This window comes from Megalops cyprinoides, chromosome 16 (assembly GCF_013368585.1).
Source record: "Megalops cyprinoides isolate fMegCyp1 chromosome 16, fMegCyp1.pri, whole genome shotgun sequence".
Lineage (NCBI taxonomy): Eukaryota > Metazoa > Chordata > Actinopteri > Elopiformes > Megalopidae > Megalops > Megalops cyprinoides.
The window spans coordinates 3,198,023-3,225,014 of NC_050598.1; the positions used below are offsets into that span (position 1 = coordinate 3,198,023).

Genomic DNA, 26,992 nt, shown 5'->3' on the forward strand with positions numbered 1-26,992 from the left:
CTTTCCATCCCCGAGGCTATTTTACTTTGTTGTCTCCTGAAATTTGAAGATGTTCTGGTCTGCAGTCAGTGGCTGTCTGCTCACCCCACAAACACAGTGTGATTCATGAACTTGAGTAAAACTTAAGCTCTTTTTTCTTAATTTTTCTTCTGCTTTCCCCCACACAGACTGACTCCAGCAACTGCAGAAGGACTACAAACATCAAAGCCAGTGAACTGAGGTTGACAGAGGACAGTTAATACCATGTCCTCTCCACTCAGCCAACTGGGATAGCCCCCCTCGCCTCTTCAAGCAGCAACATGAACATCTCCTCTGCCCCTCCAAACATCTCTGAAGTCTCTGACCCCCCGATCGATCCTCTGGGGGGTCACACGATCTGGGAGGTGGCCGTGATCATCCTCATCACAGGACCCCTGTCCCTCGTCACCATCATTGGCAACCTGCTGGTCATGGTAGCCTTTCGTGTCAACAGCCACCTGCGCACGGTCAACAACTACTTCCTGTTGAGCCTGGCCGCGGCTGATCTGATCCTGGGAGCAGTCTCCATGAACCTCTACACTGTCTACATCATCATGGGCCGCTGGGTCCTGGGGAACCTAGCCTGTGACATCTGGCTGGCTATTGACTATGTGGCCAGTAATGCCTCAGTCATGAACCTGCTGGTCATCAGCTTCGACCGGTTCTTCTCCATCACCCGCCCACTCACCTATCGGGCCAAGCGCACACCACGACGGGCAGCAGTGATGATCGGCCTGGCGTGGGCCATCTCCTTCATCCTGTGGGCGCCCGCCATCCTGTTTTGGCAGTATGTGGTGGGGAAGAGGACCGTGCCCCAGCACCAGTGCTCCATCCAGTTCCTCTCCCAGCCCATCATCACCTTTGGTACTGCCATCGCTGCCTTCTACCTCCCCGTCACCATCATGATCATCCTGTACTGGCGTGTCTACCGCGAGACAGAGAACCGCACACGTGAGCTGGCAGGGCTCCTAGGCTCAGCAGGTGGTGGAGGAGGTGGGGCCCAGGTATCCAGGCAACAGCCAGGTCCCTCCAGCAGCAGTAGCAGTGGGAAGACACAGGCAGAGATGAGCCAAGGGGGGCAGGGGCAGCCCGGCTGCTTCACAGTCCCTCAAAGACTTCCACGGCTGGTGAGGGGGAGGAGGCAGAGGATGCCTTCATCTCATTTGGAGCAGAGCTACCTAGAGCCCAGCAGCAATGGCAGCTGGAACATGGGAGATGAGGATGACTCTAGCACCTCCTCTTCATCTGGGGAGGAGGCTGAGCAGGATGGGAGGGGCATAAGGGCCATAGTAGGGTCTGTTCCTCTCATTCAGGTGAGTGCAGACCAAAGAGAGGCAAATGAAGGCCTGGAGAACTCCAGGGTCTCCAGGGAGCAAGAACCTGAAATCTGCCGGTCTGGCAGCCAATCTTCACTTGGACTGCCCAAGCCGTTGACCCCTGGCACCCCCACGCGGCCCAAATCCAAGAAGAGGCGAAACACAACCCTCATCAAGGAGAAGAAGGCTGCAAAGACGCTGAGTGCTATCCTGCTAGCCTTCATTCTGACCTGGACTCCCTACAACATCATGGTGCTGGTGTCCACGTTCTGCCACCACTGTGTGCCTGATAAACTGTGGCAGCTGGGATACTGGCTGTGTTATGTCAACAGCACAGTGAACCCCATGTGCTATGCCCTCTGCAACAAGTCCTTCCGGGTCACCTTCAAGATGCTGCTGCTCTGTCGCTGGGACAAGAGGAAATGGGGCCGGCCTCACCACAGTGTCCCACCCTCTCTCCGGCCTCTCTCTTCTAGCACCGCCGTCTGACCCCGAGTCGCAATCACCAGTACACATGGCACTCTTGGTAAACACAATAAAAGCCCACAGTAAATGAGCCAACTCTACAAGTAGTTTTATGAAGGGAAAACCACTGCCTACTTATCTGTTCTAACTTGGCAGAGTGCAGAGGCTGCAAGTCCTTTTGCTTGTAAGATTTCAGTTCTGTCTTAATGAAGTCAGGACTGAGGGCAAAAACTGTTTGTGGATCAGAATCGAAAAACTTTTTTTTATTATTACTCCTAACAGGGACATATAAAGGACTCTGATTGATGACCTCTGATTTTTCATTCCTTATTAACACTTGGTGTTTGGGGGCTTCAGGTTGGAGTCAGAAGACTGTCGTTCAGGGTTTGAATGCTCCTGTTACTTTGTATCCAGGTGCTTTGCTTGCTCTGTGTGGGATGAGATGAATGCATTTTATACCATATTGTGGCTGACTTGTACACAAGAAATAGTGTGTGTGTATATATATATATGTGTTTGTGGTTTCAACACATACAATCTGGTTTCTGATGGTTTCCTAAATATGAAGATGTATTGGTGGTACATGTTCAATGGTTCATTCGGACAACTGTGAGCAAATTATGAACAAAAAACATGCCAAGGTACATCGCCAGTCAAGAACCTGATGCACGTACTGGAAAAATGAGTATGATTACTGCCACATCTGATAGATATAAAGCACTGTCACATTGCAGGGTGAAACAACTGGGATATGCCAGAGTCATGCTTCCCATTTGTCTTTTTCTAATGTCCTGTTTGTCCAAATAAAACATTTTTGGTAGAGAGGAGTCATCATAATATTTGGCTGAGGAAGCACCGTTCCCGTATCAAAGTACTGACGATCCTTATGTGAGTATGGTTTTCACAAAATTAGTTAGTTCTTGGTCTGCAGCAGGCCTGTCTCTTCTGATGTGTGGCAGCTTGTGCCAATATTCTACACGTTCCTAGACTGCAGACTGTATTCTATTCTATGTTCAACCAGACTGGAAACCTACTGTTCATACAATAGGAACCCAATCACTCAAAAGGCCATTATAATCTGTATGAATGGTGAACCAATTTCAGGCATAATAAGCTAGTCAGTGAATAGCCCAACTGAATATGATTTCAAACTCCTACATTTAGTACCTGGGGGACTCCATCGGCAGTTATTCTCACCATGGGCTCAGAACGCTTTTATCCCATTCTGCCAGTCAATTACAGGGCTTGATTAGTCTTTTCGGCTTCACGGGTAGAGAACTGTACAATAAAGCCATGGTGCATCAGGGAATTAGCATGCACTCTTCATTGAGAGTGTGTGCCCACGTGGCAGATTAAAGCTATTTCCCAAAGGGCGACTGGCTGTTATTATTGTCCATTACTGCGTGGTTTTGTTCTGAGCCACAGACCAGCCCCACAGTTCCACGCAGGGTAGAATTCTCAAAGCCCACAACGTTCTGCAGTGTGCATCGAGGTCTGCACCAATAGGGTCCAGCAATCATAATTACTTCAATTTCTAAACTGCCTGGACAAATTTAACACAACATTCATCTAGAGCGCAATATATCCGTCTTGTGTCAAAGACTTGTTTGGAAAAAGAACAACTAACATACTGTCACGATTTTTGGTAATATAATGGCAATGTATGTATGGTAGAGGGAGGACATAACACAGGGACACTAATTTTTTTTCCCAGATGTCTGGAATACAGAGGAAAAATGTCCACTCACATCCTCTCTGTCCATTTTCCCATAGTAATTCATGTTTGAGGTGCATACAGGTGTAGACTGGGTGAAATGAATTGCTTTTGGAACCGCTGGGTTTTACGTCTTTCTGGATAAACAAATTCACTGGTCAGCTTTACTCAGTATCTTTCCACGTAAAGTTCCGCGAGTGGGCAAGGCCACTGCTGCCACTTGGTCGACGCAGAGTTTGGCCTCCCTCCAGCACCCCTTGTTTAACGCCAGGGAAATGGGCATTTGTTTATGCCCCGGTTGATTAATACTGAACGCTGTTATGAATATCGCCATGTGTCCGTGTGGCAGCTTGAGCCCTAAACATTTCCTTTCATCTAGCTGCTTCTCGCTCACTCTAGCAGAGTCAAACATGCGTTTCTTTCCACTTACCCTTCTTTCATTGCAGCCACAAATTCCTGATTCACTTTAAAGATTCTGTTCTCACAAGCAGGCACCCATTAAATGTGTACTGAACTGCTCAGGGAAGGGCAACATTCTTTAGTACACTTTTAGTCTGTGGACAAGGTCAAAAACTGCAGTTTTATTTATTAATTTTTTTTGGACAAGCCATATTTGACCAACAATTTTCTCCATGTGCGTACATGGATAAATTGAGTGTTTAAAAGAAGAGGGGCATTGTGTTTCAAACACTAAAGCATGTGTTTCCTAACTGATTAGCAGTAACAGAGTAACAATATAAGAACAAAAAACAAAAAAACACCAGAAATTGGGCTGAAAAGTCACATGTGCCATATTGGCACCAAAAAGTTGCAGTCATTTAATTAAAATTGGAGATGTAACTACTACAAAGTTATTTGACACTGACAAAAACCTTGATGAACATTGCATAACAGATGCACTGAAGTTTTTTCCCCTCTCCTTCTCTGCGCCTCTTGTACAAAACTGTACTGAGTTTGGTGTTGGGTCTTTGTTTTCTCATGTTATTCAATGCAGTTAAACATTTCAGCTTTCAGACATGTCCTTTTGCCAGTAGACAGATCTCAAGAACTTTCATAGTGTAAAATAGCATATTCACATAAAGAATGAGTTGCCCCTCATTAAAAAAAGTCATCTTAAATCTAAAATCTTAAAGTCTTGTCTTATTTCCTTTCAGCACCGCCTGCACTGGTATTTTGAAGGCTTTTTTTCCCCTCAAATTTCACACTGGTCACCCTGATACAAAAAACCTGATGAGTTTCTACAAGTAACATGAAGCAGCCATAGTGGCACACCGCAGCTGAAGTGATTTTTCTGACGTTTGGTTTTATTCACTTGTCTTGTCATTTTAATGTAAGAGAAAAAGGGAATGCTACAAATTACAAAAGGCTGTGTTCAGTGTCAAAGTTTTATTCACCTTAAAAAAGGACAAAAACTGTACAGTACAATGTAGCATAAATCTGACAGGCTGTGGTAACAGACATCTTCTCAAACAAGAAACTTACAAAACGTAAACGTATAAAACAAAAATCCAACAACAATATTCAAATAACCACTGTTTCTAAAATACAAAAAAGTAAAAAATAATTGTTTTAGTAGTAATGATTAGTTGGATACTGATTAAAAAAAACAACATATTACAAACATCTCAAAACCTTCAACATCCCCCACAAAAGACTAAAACTGAGAAAATAACTGTTCAGTTTAACATGCATCTAATTACAGTAACAACACTGTATTACCTATTTACAGTGTTATTACTGCAGTGAATCTTTAGACTTCATGTCAGTCTTCATATCATCTGAACTCTGGTGCTTCTTCTCAAACTCTGTTAAAGCTGGGGTAGGGCATGAGAATAATGAGTCCACAGGGCTACTGGATGAGCCTGTTTTGAGAGAGAGCCCCTGCAGAATGTAGCAAAAATGCAAGTTCTTTCCCAGCTACACTTCAGATCTGACTTGAAAGCCATTTTGCTTTTTATGATTCTCGGTGCATCAGGAATTCAAGTTCACCTTGTGCGTCTATGGTGCAGTGTTCATGTCCTCTGTAGGTTATGAGTCTTGAAGTTTTGCAACACGTTTGCCACAGGGAAAAAGGGTGAGAGAAATGGTCTGACTGGAATGAGTCTGAAGAGAGACGTGTCAATATAAAAAACCTCTAAAAGCCTTCCCCTTCCTGAGCAGGCAGTTCACTAGTTGTGCAGTGGTCTCAGAAGTCTAAACTCCTGTATTTTCTCTTACCATTCAGTGTAAATGAAGCAAACAGCTGTGCCAACTCTTCAACGCTTGCTTCTCAGCTGAGAGCTTTCATGGTTCAGCACAACAGGAGATGGCCTGATCATCAATATGAATCCCAGAATGTTAATCACGGACCAACGCTGCCCTCTGCTGGCTTTGCAGAAGAGGTCCCATCTACTGTGCTCTGGTGTTCACTTTGTTCCTTTAAAGCCTCCCTGCTTATCTGTGGTCCTACAAGTACCCTGCTGGTTCTCCAGCTCTCTCTACACTTGGGAGAGAAGATAAGCTGGTTCAATCCAGACAGTGGCCAAATGAGGTGGATTAACGCATGCCTGGAAGTAAGTCCTACAGACAGTGCAGCCCTCCTTAAGGATGAGCAGCCCTGGCATAGTGGGTTTTAGGGTCAGGAATTTTAACTGAGTTTCTCTATCAAAGGCTACCATTTATGTTAAAATTTACCATTTATGTTTTTAATTAAAGATCTGTTTAAAACATTTGACTGAACTGACAAAACTTGAGACACTTCAGAAATTTTGACTTAAGACATAAAAATGTTAAGGGTTAACTTTACAAACATTTGTAACATCTAACATCCCTAGTTGTAGACAATCAACCTAACGTGCCAGAATAACAACCCAATGACAGCCTAAAACTTGCAGAAGGTGGAGTTTTACTTCGCTGCTTAAGCGATGAGCCTGTGACTGGTAAACAAGCACTTGCAGTGAGTAAAACATCACCTCTGGAGGAATTCAGTCACTGTTCAGGCTCAGCAATCATCCTTAGTGACTGGAGGACCAATCAAAAGCCGAGCCCTGAGAGGTAGGTAGTGGGAGGAGGTGGGGGCAGGGGGGGTCAATGACCGTGACAGATGCTGACAGGAGGGGAACCAACTTGAATAACACAGTACAGAATATTCCTCTTCTGCCAGGGGAGGGCAAGGGGCGAGAATCCGGCTCCATTTCCCATTTCCGCCCTGCATCAGCTCGGTTGGGCCTCCTCCTCTTCCTGGCATTCTCTCTGCCCTCGGTCCCTTGTTGCTGATCCACTCCAGCACAGCAACACCATCAGCTCTGAACTCTGACACAAGTAATGTTGACATAGGCCCGGCACTGGTAAGGTACTGGCGTTAAGCTGGACCAGACCCCTTGTGCTTCTGGCTTTCCTGTGGGCACGCTTCGGCCCGTTCCGACTGTTTCTGTTAGCGACGACCACTGACAAGGACCGCCGATGGACAAGCTTTCTGCTACTCCACTTTTTAAACACTACTCACACTGATATATGCTTACAAATATAGAAATATACAAAACATCTACAGCTTTCTCGACAAACAAGCACTGGCATGCTGACCGACTCCAACTACTACTGTCTCGTACACATGACCAACGTCTCGATTGACAGAGAGGATGAGGGGAAAGGAAGGCTCTTTAATAGAAGCAGCATGCGACTGTTGGTAATGGTCAGCCTCCGCCATTCATGATAAACCGTATGTGCAGCGTTCTTCGTGGCCAAAGGAGGGTGCTGTTCTGAGAAGGCAGAGAAAGTAAAGGGAAGCGGGAAAGAAAAACACCACCCAGACTTTCGGGGTTGGGGGTGATGTTCCAGAGAATCAACACCGGCCGGCATTTGTAACATTGTCCATGAGCACCTAATGCTGGCAAAAGCAACCCCCACTGGGACTGTGTAGTTGAAAGTGAACCTATGGGCTGGGATGTGGGGAGTCGTGGGGTGTGTCCGGCTTTGGACGTTTAACAGTCGTACTATGCACAAGCCCAGAAGGGGATGTGATGGAGGGGTGAGGGGTAGGCTTGGAAAAGGCGGCTGAGCTTGGGGCACTCATTCGTCTTGTCCCGTTCCAGGATGGGGCAAAGTGGGGTCTCCTTTGTGGAGGTCCCCTGCATACCTGGCTGGCCTCCCTCACCTATGCAGGTCTGCTGGGGGGGGAGTGTGGATGGGGCAGGCAGGGGGTGGGGGGGGGCTTTGGGGGTTTGAGGGGTGAACGCATCACGACGGCGGTGCGTTCTGGTTCTGGTATATCGAGGCCTTGTCTTTCAACAAATCCAGACACAGGTGGCAACTCCAGCTTCCTAAAAGGTACAAAAATAAAAAAAACACAGGATTCTTCAGGGAACATGCACAGGTTTATTCAACTACCAAAACAGGAGACATTCACACTCTCACTCAACTCTATGGTTACCTTAAATCAAATGACACATTTCTAGAAGCAATGCCCACCGTAGTGGATTGTTGTAAAAAATACTCTCAATGAACACTTTATGTGAAAGATGGATGAGTTGCACGGATTAAACAAACTGCCTGCTATAACTGATGATTCACAATAAAGACTGGTTGCATGGCAACACCACCAATCTGATGTTTGTACACACTGCACCACCAATTAACCTGGGAGAACAGGCGCGTGTGCGTGCGTGCGTGTGTGTACGTATGAGAGTGTGTGTCTAACCGTGTCTGTTTATGCGAATGTGTATATATGTGTGTGTGTGCATACATGTATGTGTATGATTGAGCATGTGTAGGCGTTCGTGCATGTGTGCATGCATGTGCGTGTATGTATGCAAATGTATACATGCAAGTGTGTGTGTGTTTGTGTGAGTGAGGGGAGGCAGAGCATATAGAGAAACTGGACTGTGGGACAGTTCTGTCTGTGCGTACGCGCATGTGTGTGTATGTGTGGGAGAGAGGGAGTGTACCCTCTGCCTTCCCTCACATACACTGAGAAACCATGTGATGGCTGTGTGTGTGTGTGTGTGTGTGTGTGTGAGTGCATAGAGACACATTGAGTAGGGTAGAGACAGTCTGTGTACGTGGGACAGCACTGTCCCCGCAGCTTGCCGTACCTTCGGGGGGTTCTGACATGGGAGGACTCAGGCAGTACATGTGGTATCCCCTGTCACAGTCGTCACAGAACAGCAGCTGGTCCTGAAGCAGAGAGGAGAGCACACAGCGGTCAGCACCTTCACTACATATGCCTGGGCTGGACGGCCATGATAAGAGACCATAAACTAAACTACAGGACACCTAGTGTGAGGACTACTCGTGTCAGGTGGGCGTAAGTGTCAGAGGACTGCACGTATCCCACCCCATGCTCCTACACAGGTTCAGTGGTTGCTGTGGCAGTGATCAGCATAATACAAAACTGGCAGCTAATAAAGCTGGGAGAAAAAGAGTCCAGCCCCCAGGTTTCAGTTAGTACTGCAGTAAAGGATTCTTCCACACACTCATCGAGCAGAAATTCAGTCACAGTTTTCTCATACCCCCAATTCCAGGACTCATGCCAAGGTTAAAGGAAGGTAAGATTCATGTTCTCAATTCATCTCCGTTTCCCACATTTCTTGTGGTGCAAATCCACTATTTCTCTCCACTCTAGTAGCGGTGTTATCAAGACTGCTGAATGCTCAGTCACACAGTAACTAACATACTGGATTCAGACAGAGTGGAGCGGGAGCTAATGTACTGGATTCAGTCAGAGTGGAGCAGGAGCTAATGTACTGGATTCAGACAGAGTGGAGCAGGAGCTAATGTACTGGATTCAGTCAGAGTGGAGCAGGAGCTAATGTACTGGATTCAGACAGAGTGGAGCAGGAGCTAATGTACTGGATTCAGTCAGAGTGGAGCAGGAGCTAATGTACTGGATTCAGACAGAGTGGAGCAGGAGCTAATGTACTGGATTCAGACAGAGTGGAGCAGGAGCTAATGTACTGGATTCAGTCAGAGTGGAGCAGGAGCTAATGTACTGGATTCAGTCAGAGTGGAGCGGGAGCTAATGTACTGGATTCAGTCAGAGTGGAGCAGGAGCTAAAGTAGAGTGAGCGCTTGAAAAGAACAGCTGTGATGCTAGGCAAAATGCTGTTCATAGAGGTACAGGGTAAGCAAGCAGCATGACAACACCACACTGAATCTTCCAAATTCCCACGGCCTCCATCTCAGAGCGGGAGAAGGATTGCATCAGTGCACAGTATACAGTGCTGTGAAAAAGTATTTGCCCCCTTCCTGATTTCTCCTATTTTTGCATATTTGTCACACTTAAACATTGCATCATTGTCATGGCAATGTTTATGGCTGGAGATGGCTGGAGTGTTGCTGCCTAGTGCTGCCAGAGAATTTGATACTTTCTAAATCGCGAAAGATTTCTGCAACTTGTGTCTATGCGTGCATGCCCAATGTGGGTTGCATTTGAATTAATTTGAACGAGTTATGGGTTTGTTGGATACCATGGATGGCTTTCTTCAGGCAGCAGACTTGTACTCCCCAGCAAGCAAATGCCCTCACTGAATTAGTCCTAGTAACCATTCATTAAAAGACATATTTTTTAATGAAGTTCTCATCATTGTCTTTATTATTAGGTAGCATATGGCTAAAACAACCTCAAGCTAAATTTAAAAGGCGATAAATTACTCAAAGAGTAATTTATCAATTACTCAAAGAGCCATTGAGTAATTGTGCGATTCATAATCATAATTATTCGTTTCAATAGAATAATCGATAGATTATTCGACTATCAAAATAGTTGTTAGCTGCAGCCCTAATTGAAGGAAAAAAAGTTATCCAACAACTGGCCTTGTGTGTAAAAGTGCCTCCTCGTTACTCAATCAACCAATTAACCAAGTCCAATTGATAATTGGGTTTAATTAGACTAAACACACCCAGGATTGATTACAGCAAGCCCTGTTGAATCTAAACATCACAAAAATAAACCTCCAGCAAACCACAGTGAGAGCCATTATCTTCAAATGGAGAAAACTTGGAACAGTGGTGAATCTTCCCAGGAGTGGCCGGCCAACAAAAATTCCTCCAAGAGCACATCGAAAACTCATCTGGGAAGTCACAAAAGAACCCAGACGAACTTCTAAGGAACTGCACGCCTCACTCACCTCAGATAAAGTCAGTTTTCATGATTCCACCATTAGGAAGAGACTGGTCAAAAAGGGTATCCACGGAAGAGCTGCAAGGCTCCTCTCACATTTGCCAAAAAACACCTTGATGACCCCAAAGCCTTTTGAGATAATGTTATGTGGACTGATGAGTCAAAAGTGGAACATGGATCCTGTTACATCTGGCGCAAAAGCTAACACAGCATTCCACAATAAGAACATCATACCAACAGTCAAACATGGTGGTGGTAGTGTGATGGTTCGGTGATGCTTTGCTGCTTCAGGGCCTGGGCGACTTGCCATAATTGACAGAAACATGAATTCTGCTCTACCAGAAAATCCTGAAGGAAAATGTTCATGATCTGAAGCTGAAGCGCAATTGGGTTATACGGCAAGACAATGATCCGATGCACAGGAGCAAGTCCACCTCTGAATGGCTTAAAAGAAACAAAATCAAGGTTCTGGAGTGGCCTAGACAAAGTCCTGACTTGAACCCCATTGAAATACTGTGGCAGGACCTTAAACGGGCAGTTCATGCTCAAAAACCCTCCAATGTGGCTGAATTGAAGTAATTCTGCAAAGAAGAGTGGGCCAAAATTTCTCCACAGCGATATGAAAGATTGATCTCCAGTTATCAGAAGTGACTGGTTGCAGCTGTTGCTGCTAAAGGTGGCACAACCAGTTATTAAGTTTAGGGGGGGCAATTACTTTTTCCACATGGGTGATATAGTGTTGGATAACCTTTTTTCTTCAATAAATGAAAAGATCATTTAAAACTGTATTTTGTGTTTACTCTGGTTCCCTTTGCCTTACATTAAATTTTGTTTGAAGATCTAACACAATTGTGACAAATATGCAAAAATAAAAGAAATCAGGAAGGGGGCAAATACTTTTTCACGGCACTGTACATTCTCCCTGGCTTCCACTGTCACAGGTACCAGAAGATGTGACAATCACCACAATCACATCTACTTCTGTGTCTATACAAATGATCCTACCACATAAGATCCCTTCCATAAGAGCCTGAAATGAGTCTTGATTTTTATTGACTCATCGTCTGGAAATACAGAACGAAACAGTAAAATTTCAGAAGATCGTCTGCCATGTTTATAACGGCACTAGACGTAATTATGGACCTACAGAAACTAGGACATTATTGGTTTTTGGTGATTAGATCTACTTGCTAGCCATAAATTTTGTTTCTTTCATCTCCCACTACAACTGCAAACACACTGCAAGGCTAGCATGACTCATCTGAACGTTCGCCAGACAACAATGCCATTACTTATCACTTCAAGGAGAGGCAAATTTGGGAATGACCTACATCAGACAGAAGTGGAAACAGAGCCTGTAGTCCAGACTGGTAGAGAAGCAAAACACAGTGAATTTCGTGGCCAAACAGTTCTCAATGCAAAAAATACACAAAATGTAATGTAATGTCATATTCCCATCATTCCTGTATAAACAGGCCATCAAGCGGAACAAAAACAAAAAACAGCACAAAAGCATACCCAAAAAAATGCAGTATGCCTCCAGTTAAATCTCGCTGATCACCTGAGATCTGGAACTGTGCTCTACTTTACCTGACTTCATACCAGAGCTGGAGTCAGGGAATTAACTGAAATTCAATTCATGAACTGAAAATGGCCTGTAGTTTTCTACATAAAATTTTCAGATGCTGAACTGAATTCTGGGGTGGCACGGGAGGCTTACATCATTCTCGGACGTCCCACAGACATTGCAGCACTTGCACTCGATGCACTGCCAGCGGTAGGTCTTCACTGCCGCCATCATGACTGGTGTGAACTGCAGGCAGGACGGGTGACCTGCAGGGAGTGGGAGGTTAGTTATAAAAGCAACATACAAACAGCTAACTAGGTGAAAGCAGGAAGAGGGGTGCCTTGGGCTGGTGAAGGAAAGGAGTGGGGTGTGGCTAATGCGGGGAGGGGTGGGGCTAATGCAGGGAGGGGAGGGTGAGGCTGATGAAGGAACCTGCACCTACCTGAGCGGCCGCAGTCTGAGCAGGACACTAGACCCTCCGACTGGCCCGTCTTGTGGTTGATCTTGGAGTCGCCCAGGCAAAAGTCACAGTAGTTATTAGGAAGAGCCAGGCCGTCGGGTCCTTTCTTGGGGGCTGATGGGTCAGTAGATAAAGAATGAAAATCTAAACACACATTCGCAAAAAAATAATCCTATTAAAGCAGTGCTGTACAGGTCACAGACAGCAACATGCTCAGGTTAAAAACACACCACTGGGGGGTCTCGGGGGATCACATGTAACCACTCCCTGCACAACATTTCTTTCTGCATGTGAAATTTAAACAAAGCTAGCTCTTATACGCTTAATTACGTTCTTAAATGCCTGTTGGTGCTGAACATATCCCTCCACGTTGCTAATCGTGTTTGTTTTAGGATTTGCCATGCATGTCCTTTCTGTAAGGTCTCTGTATTGACTGTGAGTCACCAAAACCTCTGTGGACCTGGGGTGCGCGGAGCACAATGAGAGCACAAAAGCTGAAAGCAAACACATTCTCACCGTAAGCACACAGCATTCAGGCCAAACTGCGCTAATGTACAGTCATTTGTTGAACGCTGTCAAGCCTTTTTGTCTGCTGAGTAATGGTATCAGGTGATTGTGCTATTGTTCTACCTTCAGCACATCCGTGTCATTCAGAGCACAGTGTTCTGACATGCAGAAGTCACAGCCTGTTATGCTGCAGACAACCATTAATAAGGTTCCCACAGAAAGCTGCCGTTAAAAATATTACAGCGGGACCTTACACAGGCCGAACAAATTAGGGGCCGAACAAAGCACCCACTGCTCTCAAACACACTTGGGTCTCCTGTGACTACGCAGCAAACATGCCCCATCAGATTAATAAGTAAAGGCTTTCAGTCTGCGCAATTTATCATAATATCACAGTGAAAAAAGGCACTTGCTGTTAATAGGTCAACATAATGTGACTGGCTGGAAATCAGCGATGGTGTACCATTATGTCTGAAAAGCCCAATCAGCTCAAATCAGGGCTTTCATGAAGGAGTACGGTTTGTGATTAGCTTTCTGATGATGTTCACAGCAACAAGCCACTCATGGCCCCATATATGCAAGTTGTGGGACAGCAATATGGTATAGCAGTAAGGAGCAGGGCTCCTAACTGAAAGGTTACTGGTTCGATTCCCCACTGGGGCGCTGGTGTTGTACCCTTGGACAATGTACTTAAGAACTTAATATCCAGCTGTATAAATAGATCAAACTGTAACCTATGTAAGACGCTCTGGATAAGAGCATCTGCTAAATATTGTAATGTTGACATTACTGTAATACATTACTGAGTTGTGTGTATAGATGATGGAGAGATGGATGGACAGATGGACAGACAAATGAACAGCCAGTGGATGAAACGGACTCACTCTTGTGCTCTTCGGGGTGCGGTGTGACGGGGCCGTGAAGCTCTGCCTCCTCCTTTTCCTCACCCTCCTCGTCAGCCAGGTGGGAGTGGGCATAGTGGTAGCTCAGGCCTGGTCTGTTCTTGTAGCGCTTCCCACAGACTGGAAAAACCCAAATGGCACCGGTTAGAACGCCAGCACCTCGCTAGCTTCCCCACACACATGTACAGGCGGTTTACACAGGGCAGTCATATACCCGTCACAAGAGTGCAGTAAAATACCAGAAACAGAACTCTATTGAATGTGTTCAAACGCTCTTCTGGGTCACGGCTAAAAAAGAGCAAACCCCACCTGCAGCCCTGAATGACCCTCCTAATCTCTAGCCCTGTTGCAACAGCAGAGGAGTTGTGCTTCAAATACCTGTAGTGCATTAACATGTTCTCACCTGTGCAACTGATGTTGTAACTTTCATAAGACTAAACCCTAAACCTATCAGGTGAATTGTGTGACATCCCACTGGAAACACCACTTAAAGTCCACAGTATTTGGACCCAACATGATGTGTATTGGGCTGTTCCTTTAAAAAACACTGAATAAGCGAGAAAAGCAGCAGGCAGCTCGACTTAAAGCTGCTGAAGATGTTGTTTTTTCCCCCTCTGCTTCACTAAGGCCATTCATAGGATGAGAGAGGGAAAGTTAAAAGACATCATGCTGCAGACAGAGAGCGCCGGTGATCCTGAGCTAATGGCATTTCCACCCCCCGTCCCCCCATCGCCTTCTCCAGGGGTCAGAGGAGGGCACTTATTAATCCGGAGAGAACACAACAACGTGGGCTCCTCATTCTCTGCCTCGAGTCAGCTGGGGTCAGGAGAAGCCGACACAAAAGGAGGATAGAGATGGGGATATTTGGAGAAAGTGAAAAGGATGCACGGATATTGGGAAAGCAACACCATAGTCAAACGAGCAAGACCAAAATTATGCCACGGAGAAACAGGAAAATCTGTTAGTAAATAGCAAATAACCAGTCCAGATATCACCACTGAAAGCAGCGGCTTCTGGATTGAGGGGAGGTGGCTACTGTGTGTTGGCTGCAATTGCATGTAGTTTCTGGAACTTTCAGTTTGTGACATCACTCCATGCTGTTGGTCTGCAGTGTCTGCAGAAACCTGCCGGCATGCGTGCACGTTGATTTCAGTCTGAATCCTCCTTGCCTGTGCTTGCAACAAGCTTATAGTGACTCACAGCAGTTTGTCACAACTCAAAAGCGCGGTCTAAAGCATCCAAGCGGCTCACGCGGTAAAAGCGCCTGTTTCTAAAGCACAGGCTGAGCCCTGTGGTCCATGTCATTTCAAATTGACTTTGCATTGACTTTTGCAGCATTTTCCAAACCACAAGTCCCACAGTGCACTAGGAAAGTGAATGCCAAATGGAGCATAGGTGTCTCTCCCTTTCAACACCTGAGCAGCACACAGGAGCCAGATGGTTCGCAGGGTATCGACAATGCTCTGGTTGACTGCCTTCCACCAACATGGACTCCCCGTCACTGTCGGCAAATGGCACACCTCAGACTCGAACCCATATCTCAGCTGTAGGAACACGCACCTTAGCCAGATGAGCCACTCGGGATCCCGGTAACTTTAGTCAAACTACTTGACAGCACACCGCTACTTTAAAGGAAATCTAAAACTACACCACAGCAACGTAAGCTCCCAGCTCTGAGTTACCGCACATGCACACACACCCACAACGCCCTCAGGTAATAAGTAGACAAGAGGCAGAATAAGGCCATGTGAAAGATATACCTCATTCAGAAGGTACTGAAACATGGTTTTGTGAGTGTCTGAAAGAGAGAAGAAGAAAGAGGAGAGACAGCAGGATATGAGCTCAGACAGACAGAACCCCTTTATTTTAACGTTACTCTTTTGGGACCAGCTAGGCACCGTATTGTGGCCAACAGAGAGATTTGAAGTTTGAAGCCCGGCTCGAAGAAGTAATCAACCTTGCTTTGGAAGCCAGGGAGAAGGAGATTGCATTTACAACCCCAGAAACTGGAGCAAGCCGCAGGCAATAAAACATAAGAGTATGTCTCTACAAACCAGCCCTGAAATCATAATTTCCTAAAAACGATAGCTATGAACAACCAGCAGACAAAAAGGTTGACTTCACATCGACCCTGAATGAACACATTCACCCAGAGCTAACAGTTTGACCTGGATGTAATTCCTTTCTCCTTCCAATTGCACCTGGCTCCCCTGACAATCCAGCCCCTCTGATTTAAATGCCAAAAAAAAAAACACTGTTCCAGGAAAAATCTCTAAGAGCAATGGTGTGGACCATGACCTAGGTCACTGGCCTGTAATGGTCTAGACAACTGGACCAGGTGGCTAGGTGCTAGGTGGTCCATGTCTTCAGTGGCAATCACAAGAGGACAACCGTACAGCAGCTGCACAGAAGATGTGTTTAATGCTTGCTGGACACAGACACACACATCCCAATTTTCTGGAGCCAGCTGATTGGTAGTTCCTGGCAATGACTGGTAGTTCCTGTTTCATGACCTTGTACACCGCTGACGTCATTTTACAATTTTATTTGGTATAATTGTTACCAAAGGAATAAAGGCGTTTAGGTGAAGAAGGCCATGCATCCAATCATGTTTTTAGCCTTACCTTTTTACAACAACAGAACACACTTAGCGCAAATCTTCTTCTGACACATCCAGCCATCCTGCAATGCTGCTAGGCTCTGAATGAGTCATTTTGGTCCCACCTCTTTATTGCCATGAAGGTTTATATCCATGAATTTCTGGGGAGATGGAGCCTTAACATGGTCTCCTTGAATTAAACAGCTTTTAAAGAAAATATTCAAGCCTACTGTAGCCTTAATATAAACAAGGATCTCCTCACTGCCTGCCCAATTTCTGGGGGATCTACCCACCTGTCAAACTACTTCACATCCAATACTTCGTAGGTAGTGGTTGCCTAGTCTTTGCATTAATGAACCCATAGGGCGGCAATTCCGACCACAAAGGGAGATGGATGCCACAATGACTTGAATATAACCATTCCGGTCCAAGTCTGAACACTGAGTACTGATAGTAAAACAGATAAATAGCTTAGTGGTCTCCATCATTTCACGCTAACATCTGCAGCTGGACTGTAGCATTTGGCTGAAAGTCAGCCTTTGGTTCCCGAATCCCTCGACGCACGTTTCATCTTGGATTTAACGGTTCTGTCTCCGATTTAACATGCATTATGACAGCTTTCAAATTGCCTGCCTAAATAAAGCAGTGCTTTGGACTACAGCTGTCTGCTTTTAAGTCCAGCGGGCCCTGTTTATCTTGACCTAGCCATCTCACCTAGCTACAAAGCTACAGCTGTAGCTCCTGCTGTTCCCAGCTGCCCCGCTGCTCCTGCTTCTCCTGTTCCCAGTGCCCTGCTTGTCCCATTTCCAGCACCCGTCCCCGCTCGCGGTGTCACTCACTGTCACAGGCGTACGGCTTGTCCCTGTCCTCCAGCGCAGCCGCTGCCGCATCCATCTTCTTCCGGTTGCTGCTTACTCCACGGCCCTGGCAGCAGAGACAACAGAGCTTCATCACTACAGCTCCTTATTATCACAGACAGCCCTCCAATCTGAACTTACAGGTCACAGTGACAAGCACAACTTCAGACACCAAACCATGGATGAGTGAATAAAAGGAATATGTGATTTGCACATCATCCTACAGCCAGCTGCCAGACTAGACAAACTCTATACAAAGTTGGGGGGGGGGGGGGGGGGGGGGGTGAATACAAAGATTAGGAAGAAAATTAAGCAGGGTAAATCATCTATTGATCATCTATTGCGTGAACAAGTGGCTAGAATACACAGTGGACAGGCATGGCTATTTGCCAGTACAGACGGTCCCTGACTTACGATGGTTCGACTTACGATTTTTTGACTTTACGATGATGTGAAGCCGCAGCTCCCAGTCAGCCACACGATCACGAGGGTAAACAATACTCTACAGTGTACTGTGTTGCCAGCATTTTTTGGATACTATAAGTTTTACACATTTTCAGTACAGTATTCAAGAAATTAGATGAGATTCAACACCTTATTATAAAATAGGCTTTGTGTTAGATGATTTTACCCAATTGTAGGCTAATGTAAGTGTTCTGAGCACGTTTAAGGTAGGCTAGGCTAAGCTATGATGTTCGGTAGGTCAGATGTATTAAATTCATTTTCAGCTTACAATGGGTTTATCGGGACGTAACCGAGTCGAGGAGCACCTGTACAGGATCATAAATGCAGATACTATGAAACATTCATCAGGAGCCTCTGTGACCTTGACATGTTGACCTTGCATATTTTACATTGAGAAGTAACGTTCTTATTAAGAACATTCAATTAAGAAAATTCTACCTAGAAATCATTTAACCCATCGACCCATCATTTAAAAGGAAATGAAAGTACAACCCACTTCTCCACAGCCCCTGCTGTAGTTTTTTTAGGGCTTTCCCCCGTATGCATATTATGGAATCCCCAATTGCACAGGTGATGCTCATCTCACTGAGACAACTTCTGTAACCGTGCAGGAGTGCGGCGAGTGTAATTCCCCAATACGCTCACACACTAACCGTGCCTGTTTTTCCACACTGCAAGTCACCCAGCACAGCTCGGTGAGTGAAGCACCCACTGGGGGATGGGTGCGGCTTTGCCAAAGGGCACACGATGAGTCACAGGATGCCTGAAAACAGCAGGATGAGCAGACCCTGCCCCCGTTCCTGCCCCTGTCCCCGAATGACCCCAAACGCAAGCCACATTGTTCCACCGCTGTGGGCTCCTAGATGTCGTTGGGCATTGACACAGCTGGGGTCTAACCTGGCCCATAGAGCTCAGCGTGCACTCAAAGCGAGCACCGTAACCGCTGAGCTATTCACGAGCCCGGCCTGCTGCAGCTCTGATACAGGCCAGACGATGCACTCTGTCCCCATTAACAGCTCACCTTCCCCTTCCCTTTCCCCCTCCTTTTCGGGGTGTCCTCCTCGTAGTCCTCGTCATCCAGGTCATCCAGGAAGTCCTCAGGCTCCAGGATTCTCTGTGCACACAGATAAAAAGAGGGTGTCAGGGCTGGCATGCTCTGCAGGTAGGCAGAGGACAGAGGCTGTTAGCATTAGCACAAGCTAATAACTTCTGTTGGTGACGGTGTTAGTACGGTTTGGGTTAACTAAATAGCCTGTTTAATTTCTATATTCTTTAAGGCAAATTACTTTCTGGAATAACATCCTCTTGCCTGTTTTTGCGATTTCATTTGGGGATGGGCCCACCCTGAAAAGGCTAGCTATAGGAGGGGAAAGGTGTGGCTGGAACAGATAGATTTTGTAAGACAAGGTTGCCACCCACACAGTTTCTTGAATTGATTTTTAGTTTGTGTCTTTAGATAAAGCAATAAATGATTATGACACACAAAACTATAATCACCTGGAACATTGCTTTGGATGTGCATCTCAATATTGCATTTTATTCACTTTACATTTACATTTATCTATTTGGCAGACGCTTTTATCCAAAGCGATGTACAAAAGTGCATACAGTAAGTATAGCGACAGTACGGGGACAGGGTGTGTACAGTTCCACAATGAGACAGTTCTCAGCTGAGAGCAAAGTCAGTTTGAGGACACAGTACTAGCTAATTTATACAGCTACAGGGTATAGGGCAAATGACAAGATCCAACTTCAAAACAGTGCAATGTGTGCCAGAGTACAGGCGGTAACAAGAAAACACAAACACAAAAAGCACACAGCAATTTAAAACAGCGGTGATCCAGAGCAGAAGCTGAAAGATGACAGCAGACAGGATTTGGGAAATACGTGGTTGGGGGGGCAATTGTGTGATAGGTCAGTGCAGGTAGAGTCTGAAGAGATGTGTCTTCAGACCACATCTGAGGGATTGGAGTGATGGAGCTGTCCATAGCGGGACAGGGAGTTTGTTCCACCACTGGGGAGTGCTGTAGGAGAAACGTCGTTGCCTTGCAGAGCAAGAACCTCCCGCTTTGTCTGTGCAAGGAGCAAGACGTGCAGTTGCTGCTGAGCGCAGGGGCAGGGCAGGTGTGTAGGGCTGGATGAGGTCTTGGAGGTAGGTAGGGGCTGTCCTGTTGACTGCAGAGAAGGCAAGGGTCAGCATCTTGAATCTGATCCTGGCAGCGACAGGAGGCCAGTGGAGGGATTTAAGCAGGGGAGAATTTGGGGGAGGTTGAAGATTAGTTGGGCAGCTGCATTCTGAATGAGCTGCAGAGGCTGGGTGGTTGGGAGGCTGGGAGGCCTGCAAGTTGAGCGTTGCAGTAGTCCAGGCGAGGGAGCACTGTGGATTGGACAAGGAGCTGCGAGGCGTATGTTGTCAGGAACGGACGAATCCTCCTGATGTTGCGGAGGAGGAATCGGCAGCCCCGTGACATGCGAGCAATGTACTCCTTGAAGTCCAGGTTGCTGTCGAGGATGACGCCCAAGCTCTTTACTGATCGAGAGGATGGTATTGTGGTGCCATCAACGGTGATGGAGAGGTCTTGCAGGGGGGAAGGGCCGGCTGGGATGAAGAGCAGTTCTGTCTTCTTGAGGTTGGTGGGATGTCATCCATTTGGTGATATCAGCCAGGCAATTGAAATTGAAAAGCCACAATGAAGTCTCCACAAGTGAATTTATGTTTCAATTTTTAATGCTTTTTTCCACCTTTAAGCAAGCCTGTTTTTGGAATTGGCAACTATACATTCAGGTCACCTCACCCTGACAACCTTTGCAGTTACTCAGGAGTGCTGAAGCGAGATAAAGGCAGTCCTCTGATACACTTCCAGACTAGCCAAGGGCCCACAGTCCAACAACGCACCACTGCAAAATGGACGCCAATTGGAGGATTGATGCTACTCTACCAACCAACGTCATCCGAGCAACTAGCAGCACATGACAATGTCATGTCAGCCAATGACATGGCTGGGATCAAACCTGAGCAATCAGTCTCCAACCAAGACCAGCATTTTACTGACTGAGCCACTCAGGAGCCCTTGTTTGGAGTTTTGAGATTAACTAAAGACTCAAATCTGGCATTTTTAGCTAGCAATCGAGTCAGCAGCGCATTGCACACTAGGCTAGGTGATAAATTATGTTTGGTACAACATACTCTGAACAGCTACCAAATAATATATGTGCAGAGGAGCATTTTAAACTTGTGCAAAAGTAAGGAATCAATGCATTAACGCATCATCTTTCTTCAGCATATGATGCATTTATGAGGTACAACCTCGGTGTGCTGCCACCTTGCTTGCTATGCAAGGTTTCCAAATACATCTATTTACTGTCTCCAACTACAAACAACCTGCCATTGTACTCAATTACCCAACAATAACCTACCACATGCAAGAATACTATCCCTAGTTTAGCAAGCCGTTCCAGCAAATTAGAGAATGCAGCAAATTGCTAAATTCCGTTAACATGCCGGTTCCTTGGGGCAGCTGGCAAGCCATCTCTGTAATGCCTGACCCTGCTTTGCGCTCTGTTGCAAGTGGACAGCTGTATCTCCAAAGGTGCTTCTCTTCACCTGTAACTTCACGTTTAAGATAAAACGCCATCTCACTTTTCAATGCAAGTGTAGAAAAGGGCCATATGCCTTAGTCTTGTCTTTGTTTGCACACCACCCCCACCTCTCACAGGCACTTCGTTTACAACCCAGCTGAAACCTGCCCAAACCGGTCCTGCTGCTCCCCTTATCAGCAGGACCCCCGCAGGTAACCCGAGGCACAGGCGCACCCCCAAGGACGGCCCCCAGGTCACCATTTGCCCTCTAACCTGTCCATATCCTTTGGCCACCAATAAGAACCTCAATAGGGCCAAGCATATGTGACAAAATAAAGTAGTGGTGACCTCCCCTGCCTCAGTACCGCACCAATACCCGTGAGGTGAATAACTGGAGAGACCAAGCCTTTGGGGACCGAGCATTGTGTTGTTGTGTGCGTCTGTGCCTGAGTAAGTACTATGCCTGAGTTCAACTGGTTGTAATACAATTGTCTGTAGGAAGAGAAGGGTGTGTGTGCACGTTAATTAAGATAGTGTTTGTGTGTTATGTGTAACTGTTGTAACTGCCAAAACCATTAACACAGTCAAGAGCACTAAACGGTACTGGCCTAATTCTGTATTCCTGCTCCTTCCCTTGCAGGAAACCACACACACACACATACTCACAACACATGCAACTCTCCCACACACATACAAACCACACACACATCCACACATTCCACACCCACTCCATGAAAATCTGCAATAAAATCCTAAACTGGGAACCTGACTCTGCCCCCTCAGTTTCAGCAAGACAATGAAAGACACTTCCACCAGTCCAAAACATTAATAACTAAGTAAGTTGACTGATGGATGCGTGGTGGTGGAGGCATTATCCAGCCACTCAATGAACAGTCACAGCACATGTTCCCTGGTGAAGCAGGGAGAGCATGCAAGAGCAATCAACTTACATATAAGCAGTTAGATAAAACAGCGTATTTAAAAGGGAAAGACAGTTCTGATACTATGCATTGTGTTTATGAAAGGGATTCATTGCTTTGCATTTCATTGAAATGTTCTGAATGCGTAGGAGAGGACTGTGTGACAGGGTGAGCACTAACGAGGAAGTCGGAGGGGTTAAGGCAGGACACTGTCTGCCATACTCTCCTCAAGTAGCACAGGGCCCCAGGCTGTCCTCATAATGCAGGACGTGGGACTATGGGTGTACCCTTGTAAAGCAGGCAGAGGGATTGTGGGTGTACCCTCCTACAGCAGGCAGAAGGATTGTGGGTGTACCCCCCTAAAGCAGGCAGAGGGATTGTGGGTGTACCTTCCTGATGCGGGTGGAGGAATTGTGGGTTGCCCCAGTCAACTCGGGCACGGTGGGCTCCTCTTCCGGGCCCCGTAGCTCCGGAGTGCCCCGCTTGTCCAGGGGCTCAGCCTTCAACAGCGCCTCCAGACTACTGCCGTCGGCAGGGACCAGAGCATCCTTCTTGAGCCCCAACTCCAACTCTATGATACAAGCAGTCAAACACAGAGGATCTACATACAAGTACAGATGCAGAAAGTCAAACACAGAGAGACACAAACTAACTTTACATACAGGTACCGATACAGAGTCAGACATACAGGAGCAAAGACACAGACAGTCAAAAACACTGAAACATTACACAGAAGTACAGACACACACATACAGTACAGACAGAGTCACACGCATAAACTCATTAGATATAGGTACAAACAGAAAGAATCAAAGACACAGGATTATTATATACCAACGTAGGCAGTCAAACACTCAGGAATAGGTTGGCTGTGTCAGGTGAACACAGCCCTTGGTGTGTGACATGGGACTTGTCCTGGCTGAAATGCAGTACCTGTTTTGAGGGAAGGGAAGACAAGGCGGGGGTCCTCTGGAGGGTGTGCCCGCCTCTTCTTCCTCCAGCGACGAGCAGGATAGGTGTAGAGCTGCCCCGGAGCAATCCCTGAACACCAAGAGAGGGGGAGTTAAGAGGAGAGGGCAGAATCACAAGAAAGAGAAGGGAAGAGGAAGACTTAAAAACTTAACCACCTCACCAATAAGCTTCTATCTGTTCTTTCACACCTGTCAACAGGAGTCTTAACTGATGATTGTAAGTGATAATCTTCTTAGGGAAACTTAAGCCACACATTCTGTACACATGGAACAGATAGTCAGCTGGGTGCAGTCATACTGAAAATTCTGACTCTGCCATTGTTGAAGCTAAAAGATTTTTGATTTGCTGTATCGTTATGAAAGTTCTTGAAGGGGCACGGCCTACAACTAGTCACCATAGGACTAACAGTTGAAGCTGAATATCTGATCGTAATAAAACATCTGTGCTTAAACATGGCAAGTGGGGTTTCAGACCTGGCCCCCTGTGTCTCTTCTCCATCCAGATGTAGCAGTTGCTCTGGGCCACGCCTGTCTGGGAGTCCAGGAAAGGCATGTGCACGCTCCTCTCAGCACAGAGCCGGGCGTTATAGTTGTGGCACTGCTCCATGGCATCCTTATAGTACTGCTCTCCGAGCCTGTGTGTGCACGTATGCATGCGCAAATACACACACACACACACACACACACACACACACACACCAGGAGAAAGGGTGTTAACAATTACCACAGGAAACAGTACACAAACCCACAGCCACAATTTCTGTTTTTGAACAGGGTCTGGTAAATCCTTTAACTGCAGAGCAAAAGTCTTCTAAATAACAATAGAAGGGACGTTTTAACCACGTGTTGCTTTCATCTGGTTAAGGAGGCTTTCATCAAGCTTGGCTTGCAGGACAGCATTGATCTTGGTGTGTTATGACAGGCGTGAAAGCTTGTTTGCGACAGAGCCGCATGCATCCAGTTGGGCCATATTCGGCTGAAACAGGAATTAGCCAGTGCTGAGTGTACAATTTACCATGACCTGGTTTGCATAACCTGACTATCAGGACTGAACATATACCGCCAGTCAGTTTTTACACAGAGTCGTACATTTCAATGCGAGAAAAATCTTGAAACGGCCATCGCTGTTCGGCAGAACAAACAATTTTACTAACCCGCAGCTACTCCTCCCAAAATCTAAAATCACTCAAGTAAGACGAGGTCAAAGAACCGCGCGTGCTGAATACGAAGGCTTGGTGTTGATATGAGATAAAACAGTATTAATCGCTCCTCTGTCATAAAGATGGGGGCTGGTACACGATTAATACAATATTTTAAATAGAGAAACACTTAAATCTCAATCAAAAACCGCTGTGATCATTTCCAACATGTGTCTATGTCCGCACAGCTATATGTACATATCTGTTAAGACATAAGGGGTCAAAGTGTAAAAATGGTTTATAAAAGTGACTGATTTTTCCCCCACCCACAAAGACCTGATAGTAACTCCTCCAGATGATGCAAGTCTTCCGTCGCAGGCATAGCGCGAGTATAAATTGGACTGTATTAGTCATAGGAAAAAAGAAAACTCATTCAAACCTTCAATCGCAGAAAATGACTAGTTAATGCATACAATGCACACAGCGAGCCAATGACATCCAAATCGTCAAGGCTAAAACGCCTGGTGAGAAGGCGTTACAGCTTCAGCTTTGGCTACGACATCCGCATTGCAAGCAGCAAGACCATGCTGTGCAACGTTTCCAGCATACGTGCTATTTACAGGACATTTTATATTAGTAAGCTAACAGTCTAATAGTTCGCCAAACATCATACTGTGTCACGATCAGACCAAAAGATAGAGCTGTTAGCTAGACAAGTTCATTTTTATGCTATCAACATTTGCGAGAGAAGACAATCACCTAGCTAGTCATCTAGCCTGCATGTTACAAACATTTCAATTAACATTCAGATGTGATGCAGTTATCTACGTGAACACACAACACACGCTTTTCTTATTGTAATCAAAAAGCCAGCTATCTTAACAGCGTTCAAAAGATATGAGCAAGTTGGCAAAGACTTTTCACAGGCGAAGCGTGCGCTTTTCCAAATGAGCCAGTTTAACCTTGTCTCTGCAGCTTGCATTGTAAATAATTAGCAATCTGGCTGTACAAGATCACTAGCTACCTGCGCCAGTTACTGTGTTAAGTAACCAACGCTACTAACCGCAGAGATAGTTACTAAAAGTGGTCAAGCCCGAACTCACTCCTGAAGAAATCACTCATTTAATAGGGCGAATGGCTTGCTAGCTCACTAATAAATATACTGTTTGAAAAATAATTAATTTGCAAACTAGCTAGCTACCCAGCGTTGCCTATTAACTGGTTAGCCAGCTAGCTAACTAACTACACAAGTATCTGGTACATCGACACTAGCTAGACAGTCAAGCAAGCAATGCAAAACGCTAACATCTGCATTATAAGCGCTCCGGGGCAAATCCTAATTAGCAAGTTTAACGTTAGATTACTGCGAAATCAACGCTCTAAAACAACCAGTACTCCTCCGGGTCCAATAAAACAGCTAACCAGCCAGCTAATGTTAGCTGGATAGCTAAAGTTTGAGCGGTTCTTGAACAATGAATTGCGGGATGACTTGACTGTTAGCTTAGCTACGTGGCTCGCTAAGAGGTAGCTTCCCTTAACTGACTAGGCTGTCGCCCCTTCGGTGGCTTCTCGCCGCTATTTCAACAGTCTCCTTAACTGCATTGAAGCGTAAGTTCTTTCCCCGACCCGGCTGCGCTCCGATCTCCAGAAGTAAAATCGAACAAGGACATTTTAACGAATGAATCACTCACACTTTGACAACATTCTCCACGACAGCCGCCATCTTCACTCGCCCGCGCTTCACGGGAGATTTCCCCCTACGCGCGCGGCCGTCAAAATCGTGCTCTCGCGCTCCGACCGCAGGAGAACCAGGTACGGTCGAGTAGTGCAGCCGGTCGAAGTTGAGCTCACTCAGTTTACTCCGTACATTCAGAATAGAGCACAAAAAACTTGAGATAAGAAACGCTCAACCAGAAATCAGAGACTACGTCCAAAAGAGGAAATCTTTCTATTGCTTTATTAACAAACTTTTGTTTGATCACATCAAAAGGTCACGAAGATAATAAAATATTATCTGGAAAAAAATTGCAAATTTATCAGTGTTTTTGCTGTAAGATCAAGACATGGTCTTCATCACCAGTTGCAGACTTTGAGGAGCCATAGTTTCAGTGCATCAGCCTATCCAACTCACATTTCCCCATCTACAGCTTAAGACAAATAAGCCAATATACACACAAGCAGTGCTCTGGCACAGAGATGTTTTTAGTGAATATGTGTATTTTTTCAACAAAACACTTCTAGGAACATCACACAGCATGCGAGTACACACAATTTCATTCCTGCATCGTATAAATGCAATGCTTTCATTGGGGCTCAGACTCGGACTCAACTTTCAACCCAGTTTGACTCAAATGAGTAACAGGAGCAGTTTCACCAAGACTTTCAAACCACAATGATTTAAAACCTTTTGTTTAGGT

The 26,992-nt window shown here is 45.9% G+C and overlaps 2 protein-coding genes across 3 annotated transcripts; one reads left to right on the plus strand and one right to left on the minus strand.

Moving 5' to 3' along the window:
• Window positions 1-434: 434 nt before the first annotated feature.
• LOC118791365 (muscarinic acetylcholine receptor M1-like) lies at window positions 435-1,870 on the plus strand. 2 transcript variants are annotated; one of them, XM_036548709.1, is made up of 2 exons: window positions 435-1,041; window positions 1,093-1,870. In XM_036548709.1, the coding sequence occupies exons 1-2, from the start codon at window positions 450-452 to the stop codon at window positions 1,821-1,823; spliced, it is 1,323 nt and encodes a 440-aa protein (XP_036404602.1). In that variant the 5' UTR covers window positions 435-449; the 3' UTR covers window positions 1,824-1,870. The 2 variants fall into 2 exon arrangements, with proteins under 2 accessions (XP_036404602.1, XP_036404601.1); XM_036548708.1 differs by having other exon boundaries at window positions 435-1,870.
• A 5,800-nt stretch (window positions 1,871-7,670) lies between these two features.
• Window positions 7,671-26,308, minus strand: LOC118791537 (zinc finger protein ubi-d4-like). Its single transcript, XM_036548926.1, has 11 exons — window positions 26,267-26,308; window positions 23,911-24,071; window positions 23,399-23,506; window positions 22,855-23,036; window positions 18,988-19,080; window positions 17,484-17,568; window positions 14,028-14,165; window positions 12,619-12,750; window positions 12,330-12,442; window positions 8,583-8,664; window positions 7,671-7,811 (listed from the first exon to the last, which is right to left on the minus strand). The coding sequence occupies exons 1-11, from the start codon at window positions 26,296-26,298 to the stop codon at window positions 7,729-7,731; spliced, it is 1,209 nt and encodes a 402-aa protein (XP_036404819.1). The 5' UTR covers window positions 26,299-26,308; the 3' UTR covers window positions 7,671-7,728.
• Window positions 26,309-26,992: the final 684 nt, after the last annotated feature.

Coding starts and splice junctions, on each gene's coding strand:
- LOC118791365 (XM_036548708.1), top strand. CDS start 450: ATGGTAGCCTTTCGTGTCAACAGCCACCTGCGCACGGTCAACAACTAC.
- LOC118791537 (XM_036548926.1), bottom strand. CDS start 26,298: ATGGCGGCTGTCGTGGAGAATGTTGTCAAAGT. Junction 24,072..26,266: donor GTGGAGAATGTTGTCAAAGT/GTGAGTGATTCA, acceptor GTGCACACACAG/GCTCGGAGAGCAGTACTATA. Junction 19,081..22,854: donor CCTCCACCCGCATCAGGAAG/GTACACCCACAA, acceptor CTGTGTGCACAG/AGAATCCTGGAGCCTGAGGA.